The sequence below is a fragment of the Oncorhynchus masou genome, unplaced genomic scaffold, assembly GCF_036934945.1.
Source record: "Oncorhynchus masou masou isolate Uvic2021 unplaced genomic scaffold, UVic_Omas_1.1 unplaced_scaffold_682, whole genome shotgun sequence".
Classification (NCBI taxonomy): Eukaryota; Metazoa; Chordata; class Actinopteri; order Salmoniformes; family Salmonidae; genus Oncorhynchus; species Oncorhynchus masou.
In genome coordinates, this window is record NW_027013271.1 from 205247 (window position 1) to 218422 (window position 13176).

Consider the following 13176-nt stretch of genomic DNA (forward strand, 5'->3'; position numbering starts at 1 on the left):
TGTGTGTGTTACCTGAGTGTGTGTGCAGGCTGGCTGGGTGTGTGTGTGTGTGTGTGTTACCTGTGTGTGTGTGCAGGCTGGCTGGGTGTGTGTGTGTGTGTGTGTGTGTGTGTGTGTGTTACCTGTGTGTGTGTGCAGGCTGGCTGGGTGTGTGTGTGTTACCTGAGTGTGTGTGCAGGCTGGCTGGGTGTGTGTGTGTGTGTGTTACCTGTGTGTGTGTGCAGGCTGGCTGGGTGTGTGTGTGTGTGTGTGTGTGTGTGTGTGTGTGTTACCTGTGTGTGTGTGCAGGCTGGCTGGGTGTGTGTGTGTTACCTGTGTGTGTGTGCAGGCTGGCTGGGTGGGTGTGTGTGTGTGTGTTACCTGTGTGTGTGTGCAGGCTGGCTGGGTGTGTGTGTGTTACCTGTGTGTGTGTGCAGGCTGGCTGGGTGTGTGTGTGTTACCTGTGTGTGTGTGCAGGCTGGCTGGGTGTGTGTGTGTTACCTGTGTGTGTGTGCAGGCTGGCTGGGTGTGTGTGTGTTACCTGTGTGTGTGTGCAGGCTGGCTGGGTGCAGGGTTAGATGGATGTTGGTACTGTCTGATCATATCCTTGATGTTGTGGGAGGGGCTTTCTGAGTTAGACAAATCGGACTGGACCAATCCTTCTGGAGGGGGGGCCCTGGACCGCACCAAGTCATCAGGAGGGGGGGCCCTGGACCGCACCAAGGCATCAGGAGGGGCCACCCGTGTCGCAGCTGGAAAAATCGAAACCATCATCACTAGAGCGGTGTTCCAATACCCATACTAACACACTGTATACTATATACTACATACTATTAGTCTATAGGTCTAGAGCTGTGTTCCAATACCCATACTAACATACTGTATACTATATACTACATACTATTAGTCTATAGGTCTAGAGCTGTGTTCCAATACCCATACTAACATACTGTATACTATATACTATTAGTCTATAGGTCTAGAGCTGTGTTCCAATACCCATACTAACATACTGCATACTACATACTATATACTATTAGTCTATAGGTCTAGAGACTAGAGCTGTGTTCCAATACCCATACTAACATACTGCATACTACATACTATATACTATTAGTCTATAGGTCTAGAGCTGTGTTCCAATACCCATACTAACATACTGTATACTACATACTATATACTATTAGTCTATAGGTCTAGAGACTAGAGCTGTGTTCCAATACCCATACTAACATACTGCATACTACATACTATATACTATTAGTCTATAGGTCTAGAGCTGTGTTCCAATACCCATACTAACATACTGTATACTACATACTATATACTATTAGTCTATAGGTCTATAGACTAGAGCTGTGTTCCAATACCCATACTAACATACTGTATACTGTATACTATATACTATTAGTCTATAGGTCTAGAGACTAGAGCTGTGTTCCAATACGCATACTAACATACTGTATACTATATACTATATACTATTAGTCTATAGGTCTATAGACTAGAGCTGTGTTCCAATACCCATACTAACATACTGTATACTACATACTATATACTATTAGTCTATAGGTCTAGAGCTGTGTTCCAATACCCATACTAACACACTGTATACTACATACTGAATGAGTATACACTACATACTATATACTATTAGTTCATTTTAGTATACTGTAAACCAACGGTATCCTTTCAGTTGAGTGTACTAGCGCTTTGCCTGTCTACCGGACGTTGATGCTGTTGCTATGCAACTTCTTGCCAGCTTATTAGCATAGCAAATGACTAGCTAGCCATCTTACGGCTCCATTAATAATGTCCATTGAGAACGCTCAACGACTATACCACTTAGCTAAGCTACGAATGAGGTGAATAATCAAGTCAATAGGTTGGTAAATTCCCTCCGGCTATCTGCTCTGATTTCAGAGGACTCTCGTCTGTGTGCCAGAGAGCGCAGAATAACTGCCGAATACACCAACGCTCTGAACCTGTTGAATACGAGCCGGGGGTCAGGAAACATCGTCAAAGACAGCGTCATCAAAATGAGGCCAACAGTTACATTCACCAACGCTCTGGATAACACGAAAACAGCCCAACCAGCTCTGCTAGGGAGAGTAACATGGTCAGCTGTTCTCTCATTATGTGTCTGGAAGTAGCTAGCCAACGTTAGCCAGTTAGCTCGGGTGCTTTTGACTGCCGTTGTGAGGTCAGAACTATCGGATCAACCAGAGTGTCCAGTGTCCACTCTGAGAGCGAAACGCAATTTCCGAACACACAGTTGGGTAGTTAGTTAGATAGCATATAGTTAATACTGGCAGGTTTGATGTATTGGTAGCCAACTAACGTCAGGTAGTTAACTAACATACCGGTACATACTGCTGTAATGATATGCTACAGTGGGGCAAACAAGTATTTAGTCAGCCACCAATTGTGCAAGTTCTCCCACTTAAAAAGATGAGAGAGACCTGTAATTTATAGGTACACTTCAACTATGACAGACAAAATGAGAGAGAAAAAATCCTGAAAATCACATTGATTTGTAATGAATCTATTGACCTACTGTGTTGCCTGGAGGAGGGCTGGTGCTGGGCGGGGTTCAGGCTGGCCTGGTAAGGGCTCTCTGGAGCTTCTTCAGTCTGGAAGGAGATAAAGAGAGTGACAGGGTTGATGTTTTCATTTCACCTTTATTTAACCAGGTAGGCCCAGTTGAGAACACCTTTATTTAACCAGGTAGGCCCAGTTGAGAACACCTTTATTTAACCAGGTAGGCCCAGTTGAGAACACCTTTATTTAACCAGGTAGGCCCAGTTGAGAACACCTTTATTTAACCAGGTAGGCCCAGTTGAGAACACCTTTATTTAACCAGGTAGGGCCAGTTGAGAACAAATTCGCATTTATAATTGTGACCTGGCCAACATAAAGCAAAGCAGTGAGACACAAACAACAACACAGAGTTACACATGGAATAAACAAACGTACAGTCAATAACACACTAACCCTAACCCCTAACCCTAACCCCTAACCCCAACCCAAACAACACAGAGTTACACATGGAGTAAACAAACGTACAGTCAATAACACACTAACCCAAACCACTAACCCTAACCCTAACCCTAACAACACAGAGTTACACATGGAGTAAACAAACATACAGTCAATAACACACTAACCCTAACCCCTAATCCTAATCCTAACACCTAACCCTAACCTCTAACCCTAATCCGTAACCCCTAACCCTAACCCCTTACTCTAAGCCTAACCCTAACCCCTAACCCCAACCCAAAAAACACAGAGTTACACATGGAATAAACAAACGTACCCTAACCCTAACCCTAACCCCTAACCTTAACCCTAACCCTAACCCCTAACCCCTAACCCTGTATGGAGGAGATGGTACTGCTCTGTTTCAGTTGGTATGGTCAGTATAGCTGTATGGAGAAGGTACTGCTCTGTTTCAGCTGGTATGGTCAGTCTAGCTGTATGGAGGAGGTACTGCTCTGTTTCAGCTGGTATGGTCAGTCTAGCTGTATGGAGGAGGTACTGCTCTGTTTCAGCTGGTATGGTCAGTCTAGCTGAATGGAGGAGGTACTGCTCTGTTTCAGCTGGTATGGTCAGTCTAGCTGTATGGAGAAGGTACTGCTCTGTTTCAGCTGGTATGGTCAGTATAGCTGTATGGAGGAGAAGGTACTGCTCTGTTTCAGCTGGTATGGTCAGTCTAGCTGTATGGAGAAGGTACTGCTCTGTTTCAGTTGTTATGGTCAGTCTAGCTGTATGGAGGAGAAGGTACTGCTCTGTTTCAGCTGGTATGGTCAGTCTAGCTGTATGGAGGAGAAGGTACTGCTCTGTTTCAGCTGGTATGGTCAGTATAGCTGTATGGAGAAGGTACTGCTCTGTTTCAGCTGGTATGGTCAGTCTAGCTGTATGGAGGAGGTACTGCTCTGTTTCAGCTGGTATGGTCAGTCTAGCTGTATGGAGGAGGTGCTGCTCTGTTTCAGCTGGTATGGTCAGTCTAGCTGTATGGAGGAGGTGCTGCTCTGTTTCAGCTGGTATGGTCAGTATAGCTGTATGGAGGAGGTGCTGCTCTGTTTCAGCTGTTATGGTCAGTCTAGCTGTATGGAGGAGGTGCTGCTCTGTTTCAGCTGGTATGGTCAGTCTAGCTGTATGGAGGAGGTGCTGCTCTGTTTCAGCTGGTATGGTCAGTCTAGCTGTATGGAGAAAGTACTGCTCTGTTTCAGCTGGTATGGTCAGTCTAGCTGTATGGAGGAGGTGCTGCTCTGTTTCAGCTGGTATGGTCAGTCTAGCTGTATGGAGAAAGTACTGCTCTGTTTCAGCTGGTATGGTCAGTCTAGCTGTATGGAGGAGAAGGTACTGCTCTGTTTCAGCTGGTATGGTCAGTCTAGCTGTATGGAGGAGGTACTGCTCTGTTTCAGCTGGTATGGTCAGTCTAGCTGTATGGAGAAGGTACTGCTCTGTTTCAGCTGGTATGGTCAGTCTAGCTGTATGGAGAAGGTACTGCTCTGTTTCAGCTGGTATGGTCAGTCTAGCTGTATGGAGAAGGTACTGCTCTGTTTCAGCTGGTATGGTCAGTCTAGCTGTATGGAGAAGGTACTGCTCTGTTTCAGCTGGTATGGTCAGTCTAGCTATATGGAGGAGAAGGTACTGCTCTGTTTCAGCTGGTATGGTCAGTCTAGCTGTATGGAGAAGGTACTGCTCTGTTTCAGCTGGTATGGTCAGTCTAGCTGTATGGAGGAGGTACTGCTCTGTTTCAGCTAGTATGGTCAGTCTAGCTGTATGGAGGAGAAGGTACTGCTCTGTTTCAGCTGGTATGGTCAGTCTAGCTGTATGGACGAGAAGGTACTGCTCTGTTTCAGCTGGTATGGTCAGTCTAGCTGTATGGAGGACGAGGTACTGCTCTGTGTCAGCTGGTATGGTCAGTCTAGCTGTATGGAGAAGGTACTGCTCTGTTTCAGCTGGTATGGTCAGTCTAGCTGTATGGAGGAGAAGGTACTGCTCTGTTTCAGCTGGTATGGTCAGTCTAGCTGTATGGACGAGAAGGTACTGCTCTGTTTCAGCTGGTATGGTCAGTATAGCTGTATGGAGAAGGTACTGCTCTGTTTCAGCTGGTATGGTCAGTCTAGCTGTATGGAGGAGGTACTGCTCTGTTTCAGCTGGTATGGTCAGTCTAGCTGTATGGAGGAGGTGCTGCTCTGTTTCAGCTGGTATGGTCAGTCTAGCTGTATGGAGGAGGTGCTGCTCTGTTTCAGCTGGTATGGTCAGTATAGCTGTATGGAGGAGGTGCTGCTCTGTTTCAGCTGTTATGGTCAGTCTAGCTGTATGGAGGAGGTGCTGCTCTGTTTCAGCTGGTATGGTCAGTCTAGCTGTATGGAGGAGGTGCTGCTCTGTTTCAGCTGGTATGGTCAGTCTAGCTGTATGGAGAAAGTACTGCTCTGTTTCAGCTGGTATGGTCAGTCTAGCTGTATGGAGGAGGTGCTGCTCTGTTTCAGCTGGTATGGTCAGTCTAGCTGTATGGAGAAAGTACTGCTCTGTTTCAGCTGGTATGGTCAGTCTAGCTGTATGGAGGAGAAGGTACTGCTCTGTTTCAGCTGGTATGGTCAGTCTAGCTGTATGGAGGAGGTACTGCTCTGTTTCAGCTGGTATGGTCAGTCTAGCTGTATGGAGAAGGTACTGCTCTGTTTCAGCTGGTATGGTCAGTCTAGCTGTATGGAGAAGGTACTGCTCTGTTTCAGCTGGTATGGTCAGTCTAGCTGTATGGAGAAGGTACTGCTCTGTTTCAGCTGGTATGGTCAGTCTAGCTGTATGGAGAAGGTACTGCTCTGTTTCAGCTGGTATGGTCAGTCTAGCTATATGGAGGAGAAGGTACTGCTCTGTTTCAGCTGGTATGGTCAGTCTAGCTGTATGGAGAAGGTACTGCTCTGTTTCAGCTGGTATGGTCAGTCTAGCTGTATGGAGGAGGTACTGCTCTGTTTCAGCTAGTATGGTCAGTCTAGCTGTATGGAGGAGAAGGTACTGCTCTGTTTCAGCTGGTATGGTCAGTCTAGCTGTATGGACGAGAAGGTACTGCTCTGTTTCAGCTGGTATGGTCAGTCTAGCTGTATGGAGGACGAGGTACTGCTCTGTGTCAGCTGGTATGGTCAGTCTAGCTGTATGGAGAAGGTACTGCTCTGTTTCAGCTGGTATGGTCAGTCTAGCTGTATGGAGGAGAAGGTACTGCTCTGTTTCAGCTGGTATGGTCAGTCTAGCTGTATGGACGAGAAGGTACTGCTCTGTTTCAGCTGGTATGGTCAGTCTAGCTGTATGGAGGACGAGGTACTGCTCTGTGTCAGCTGGTATGGTCAGTCTAGCTGTATGGAGAAGGTACTGCTCTGTTTCAGCTGGTATGGTCAGTCTAGCTGTATGGAGAAGGTACTGCTCTGTTTCAGCTGGTATGGTCAGTCTAGCTGTATGGAGGAGGTACTGCTCTGTTTCCATACAAAGACCTTTGAAATGTTTGAATCCTTCTTCTATTTTAATTTGTGGATTCAAATTAAGTATTTAAAATGTGTGTGTGTGTGTATGTGTCAGTGTGTGTGTGTGTGTGTATGTGTCAGTGTGTGTGTGTGTGTCCTCACATGGCTGGAGGTGCGGGGGGGTGGTTGTGTGGGAGGGGCCTGGGGGCGAGGGGAAGGAAGACAACATCTGCTGCTGGAAAGCCATAGCCTGCATGGTCATCTGCTGGGCCTGAAAAAACAGGAACATAGTAGTATTGCAGTAGTATTACAGTAGTATTACATTAGGATTACAGTATTACAGTAGTATTACATTAGGATTACAGTATTATAGCAGTATTACAGTAGGATTACAGTATTATAGCAGTATTATGGTAGTATTACAGTAGTTTTATAGAAGTACTGTAGCAGTATTATAGTAGGATTGCAGTAGTATTACAGTATTATAGAAGTTCTGTAGCATGTTTATAGTAGTATTACACTATTATAGCAGTATTATAGTAGGATTACAGTAGTATTACAGTATTATATAAGTTCTGTAGCATGTTTATAGTAGTATTACTCTATTATAGCAGTATTATAGTAGTATTACATTAGTATTATATAAGTTCTGTAACATGTTTATAGTAGTATTACACTATTATAGCAGTATTATAGTATGATTACAGTAGTATTACAGTATTATATAAGTTCTGTAGCATGTTTATAGTAGTATTACTCTATTATAGCAGTATTATAGTAGTATTACATTAGTATTATATAAGTTCTGTAGCATGTTTATAGTGGTATTATAGAAGTATTTTATCATTACTACAGAGCATTATAGTAGATTACAGTATGATTATAGCAGCTTACAGTACATAAAGTGAATCGTACAATACTGGATCCGACACTCGCCGGATGTGGCAGGGCTTGCAAACTTTTAGGGACTACAAAGGGAAGCACAGCCAAGAGCTGCCCAGTGACACGAGCCTACCAAATGAGAGAAATAACTTCTATGCTCGCTTCGAGGCAATCAACACTGAAGCATGCATGAGAGCATCAGCTGTTCTTGATGACTATGTGTTCTCACGCTCTCCGTAGCCGATGTGAGTGAGACCGTGAAACAGGTTAACATTCACAAGGCCGCAGGGCCAGATGGATTACCAGGACGTGTACTCCGAGCACTGACCAATGTCTTCACTGATATTTTCAACCTGTCCCTGACCGAGTCTGTAACAACAACATGTTTTAAACAGACCACCATAGTCCCTGTGCCCAAGAACACCAAGGTAACCTGCCTAAATGACTAACGACCCATAGCACTCATGTCTGTAGCCATGAAGTGCTTAGAAAGGCAGGTCATGGCTCACATCAACGCTATTATCCCAGAAATCCTAGACCCACTCCAATTTGCATACCACCCCAACAGATCCACAGATGATCCAATCTCTATTGCACTCCACACTGCCCTTCCCCACCTGGACAAAAGGAACACCTATGTGTGAATGCTATTCATTGACTACAGCTCAGTGTTCAACACCATAGTGTCTCAAAGCTCATCACTAAGCTAAGGACCCTGGGACTAAACACCTCCCTCTGCAACTGGATCCTGGACTTCCTGACGGGCCACCCCCAGGTGGTAAGCGTAGGTAACAACACATCTGCCACGCTGATCCTAAACACAGGAGCTCCACAAGGGTGCATGCTCAGTCCCCTCCTGTACTCCCTGTTCACCCATGACTTCATGGCCAGGCACGACTCCAACACCATCATTCAGTTTGCCGATGACACAATAGTGGTAGGCCTGATCACCGACAACGATGAGACAGCCTATAGGGAGGAGGACAGAGACCTGACCGTGTGGTGCCAGGATAGAAACGTCTCCCTCAACGTGATCAAGACAAAGGAGATGATTGTGGACTACAGGAAAAGGAGGACTGAGCACGTCCCCATTCTCATCGACAGGGCTGTAGTAGCTGGTAGTGCGTACGTCCCAGTACATCCCTGGGGCCAAGCTTCCTGCCATCCAGGACCTCTATACCATGCGGTGTCAGAGGAAGGCCCTAAAAATTGCCAAGGGCTCCAGCCACCCTAGTCATAGACTGTTCTCTCTGCTACCACATGGCAAGCGGTACTGGAGCGACCAAGTCTAGGTCCAAAAGGCTTCTTAACAGCTTCTACCTCGAAGCCATAAGACTCCTGAACAGTTGATCAAATGGCTACCTGGACTATTTGCATTGTCCCTCCGCATTCGGCCGCTGTTTATTATGTCACTTTACCTACATGTTGCCTCGACGTACCGGTGTCCCCGCACATTGACTGTACCACCTTTATATAGCCTCACTACTGTTATTTTATTATTGCTCCTTAATTATTTATTTTTTTAAATATATATATTCTTGTATTATTAATTATTTGTTCTTTTCTTATTATAAAAAAATTAAATACACATTTTTATTTTTACTTCAGTTTAATTGAGAAAAATCCTTTCACTGTAAGAGCCTACAATTGTGGTATTCGGTGCATGTGACAAATAAAAATTGATTTGCTTTTGAATTGATAGTTTTTATGCTGAACTAAAATAAAATGCAACAATTTCAAAGATTGTACTAAGTTACAGTTCATAGAAGGAAATCAGTCAATTGAAAGACATCCATTCGGCCCTAATCTATGGATTTGGGCAGGGGCACAGCCATGGGTAAACCTGGGAGGGCATAGGCCCACCCACTTGGGAGCCAGGTCCTGCCAATCAGAATGAATTGTTCCCCAGATAACGGGCTTTATCACAGACAGATGTACTCCTCCTCCTCAGACAATCCCGCAGGTGAAGAAGTCGGATATGGAGGTCGTGGGCTGGCGTGGTTACACGTGGGCTGGCGTGGTTACACGTGGTCTGGCGTGGTTACACGTGGTCTGGCGTGGTTACACGTGGTCTGGCGTGGTTACACGTGGTCTGCGGCTGTGAGGGCGATTGGACGTACTGACCAATTCTCTGAAATGTCGTTGGAGGCGGCTTATGGTAGAGAAATTAACATTCACATTTTGGGCAACACCTCTGTTGCACATTCCTGCAATCAGCATGCAAATTGCACGCTCCTTCAAAACTTGAGACATCTGTGGCATTGTGTTGTGAGACAAAACTGCACATTTTAGAGTGGCCTTTTATTGTTCCCAGCACAAGGTGCATCTGAGGAATGTTCATGCTGTTTAATAAGCTTCTTGATATGACATACCTGTCAGGTGGATGGATTATCTTGACAACGGAGAAATGCTCACTAACAGGCATGTCATTTGGGAACAAAAATTTGGGAGAAAGAAGCTTTTTGTGCTTTATGGAACATTTCTGGGATCTTTTGTTTCAGCTCATGAAACATGGGACCAACACTTTACATATTTTTGTTCAGTATAGTATAATGAGACAAACCAGTATGATGGCTTGCTGGTTGATGATGGTCTGTTGCTGCTGAGCCATCCCTGTCTGTTCTGGAGACCCTGGAGCAACACACAGACAGAGAGTTTCAACACAACTAGAAACAACCGTCCTCCTCTTGAGATACAAAAAGATGAACACACACACGGTATGGTACAGGGTTAGTGTCTGACTTGGTAGGGTACAGGGTAAGTGTCTGGGTTAGTGTCTGACTTGGTAGGGTACAGGGTTAGTGTCTGACTTGGTAGGGTTGCAGGGTTAGTGTCTGACTTGGTAGGGTACAGGGTTAGTCTCTGACTCAGTAGGGTACAGGGTTAGTGTCTGACTTGGTAGGGTTGCAGGGTTAGTGTCTGACTTGGTAGGGTACAGGGTTAGTCTCTGACTCAGTAGGGTACAGGGTTAGTGTCTGACTCGGTAGGGTACAGGGTTAGTCTCTGACTCAGTAGGGTACAGGGTTAGTGTCTGACTTGGTAGGGTACAGGGTTAGTGTCTGACTCAGTAGGGTACAGGGTTAGTGTCTGACTTGGTAGGGTACAGGGTTAGTCTCTGACTCAGTAGGGTACAGGGTTAGTGTCTGACTTGGTAGGGTACAGGGTTAGTGTCTGACTTGGTAGGGTACAGGGTTAGTGTCTGACTTGGTAGGGTACAGGGTAGGGTACAGGGTTAGTGTCTGACTCGGTAGGTTACAGGGTTAGTGTCTGACTTGGTAGGGTACAGGGTAGGGTACAGGGTTAGTGTCTGACTTGGTTGGGTACAGGGTTAGTGTCTGACACAGTAGGGTGCAGGGTTAGTGTCTGACTCAGTAGGGTACAGGGTTAGAGTCTGACTCGGTAGGGTACAGGGTTAGTGTCTGACTTGGTAGGGTACAGGGTTAGTGTCTGACTTGGTAGGGTACAGGGTAGGGCACAGGGTTAGTATCTGACTCGGTAGGGTACAGGGTTAGTGTCTGACTTGGTAGGGTTAGTGTTAGGGTAAAGGTTTAGTGTCTGACTTGGTCTAGTACAGGGTATGGTACAGGGTTAGTGTCTGACTCAGTAGGGTACAGGGTTATTGTCTGACTCAGAAGGGTACAGGGTTAGTGTCTGACTTGGTAGGGTACAGGGTAGGGTACAGGGTTAGTGTCTGACTCAGTAGGTTACAGTGTTAGTGTCTGACTCAGTAGGGTACAGGGTAAGTGTCTGACTCAGTAGGGTACAGGGTAGGGTACAGGGTTAGTGTCTGACTTGGTAGGGTACAGGGTTAGTGTCTGACTTGGTAGGGTACAGGGTAGGGTACAGGGCTAGTGTCTGACTTGGTAGGGTACAGGGTTAGTGTCTGACTTGGTAGAGTACAGGGTTAGTGTCTGACTTGGTAGGGTACAGGGTTAGTGTCTGACTTGGTAGGGTACAGGGTTAGTGTCTGACTCAGTAGGCTACAGGGTTAGTGTCTGACTTGGTAGGGTACAGTGTAGGGTACAGGGTTAGTGTCTGACTTGGTAGGGTACAGGGTAGGGTACAGGGTTAGTGTCTGACTCAGTAGGGTACAGGGTTAGTGTCTGACTCAGTAGGGTACAGGGTTAGTGTCTGACTTGGTAGGGTACAGGGTAGGGTACAGGATTAGTGTCTGACTCGGTAGGGTACAGGTTTAGTGTCTGAGTGAGTAGGGTACAGGGTTAGTGTCTGACTCGGTAGAGTACAGGGTTAGTGTCTGACTCAGTAGGGTACAGGGTTAGTGTCTGACTCAGTAGGGTACAGGGTTAGAGTCTGACTTGGTAGGGTACAGGGTTTGTGACTGACTCAGTAGACTACAGGGTTAGTGTCTGACTTGGTAGGGTACAGGGTTTGTGTCTGACTTGGTAGGGTACATGGTTAGTGACTCACTCAGTAGCCTACTGGGTTAGTGTCTGACTTGGTAGGGTACAGGGTAGGGTACTTGGTTAGTGTCTGACTTGGTAGGGTACATGGTTAGTGACTCACTCAGTAGCCTACAGGGTTAGTGTCTGACTTGGTAGGGTACAGGGTAGGGGACAGGGTTAGTGTCTGACTCAGTAGGGTACAGGGTTAGTGTCAGATATGGTAGGGTACAGGGTAGGGTACAGGGTTAGTGTCTGACTCAGTAGGGTACAGGGTAAGTGTCTGACTTGGTAGGGTAAAGGTTTAGTGTCTGACTTGTTAGGGTACAGGGTTATTGTCTGACTTGGTAGGGTACAGGGTTATTGTCTGACTTGGTAGGGTACAGGGTAGGGTTCAGGGTTAGTGTCTGACTCAGTAGAGTACAGGGTTAGTGTCTGAATTGGTAGGGTACAGGGTAGGGTACAGGTTTAGTATCTGACTCAGTAGAGTACAGGGTAGGGTACAGGTTTAGTGTCTGACACAGTAGGGTACAGGGTAGGGTACAGATTTAGTGTCTGACTCAGTAGAGTACAGAGTAGGGTACAGGGTTAGTGTCTGACTTAGTAGGGTACAGGGTAGGGTACATGGTTAGTGTCTGACTTGGTAGGGTACATGGTTAGTGACTGACTCAGTAGCCTACAGGGTTAGTGTCTGACTTGGTAGGGTACAGGGTAGGGGACAGGGTTAGTGTCTGACTCAGTAGGGTACAGGGTTAGTGTCAGATATGGTAGGGTACAGGGTAGGGTACAGGGTTAGTGTCTGACTCAGTAGGGTACAGGGTTAGTGTCTGACTCAGTAGGGTACAGGGTAAGTGTCTGACTTGGTAGGGTAAAGGTTTAGTGTCTGACTTGTTAGGGTACAGGGTTATTGTCTGACTTGGTAGGGTACAGGGTTATTGTCTGACTTGGTAGGGTACAGGGTAGGGTTCAGGGTTAGTGTCTGACTCAGTAGGGTACAGGGTTAGTGTCTGACTCAGTAGGGTACAGGGTAAGTGTCTGACTTGGTAGGGTAAAGGTTTAGTGTCTGACTTGTTAGGGTACAGGGTTATTGTCTGACTTGGTAGGGTACAGGGTTATTGTCTGACTTGGTTAGGTACAGGGTAGGGTACAGGTTTAGTGTCTGACTCAGTAGAGTACAGGGTAGGGTACAGGTTTAGTGTCTGACACAGTAGGGTACAGGGTAGGGTACAGATTTAGTGTCTGACTCAGTAGAGTACAGAGTAGGGTACAGGGTTAGTGTCTGACTTAGTAGGGTACAGGGTTACTGTCTGACTCAGTAGGGTACAGGGTTAGTGTCTGACTCAGTAGAGTACAGGGTAGGGTACAGGGTTAGTGTCTGACTCAGTAGGGTACAGGGTTAGTGTCTGACTCAGTAGGGTACAGGGTAAGTGTCTGACTTGGTAGGGTAAAGG

At 46.2% G+C, this 13176-nt stretch overlaps 1 protein-coding gene across 1 annotated transcript in view; it reads right to left on the reverse strand.

Annotated features, from left to right (window-relative positions):
• The window catches only part of LOC135536902 (unconventional myosin-XV-like), a 192614-nt gene that overhangs the window by 84058 nt on the left and 95380 nt on the right, over nt 1-13176 (reverse strand). Inside the window, 5 exon segments of the mRNA XM_064963124.1 lie at nt 521-731; nt 2537-2612; nt 6606-6668; nt 6670-6714; nt 9889-9956. Coding sequence (XP_064819196.1) covers nt 521-731; nt 2537-2612; nt 6606-6668; nt 6670-6714; nt 9889-9956 — 463 coding nt within the window.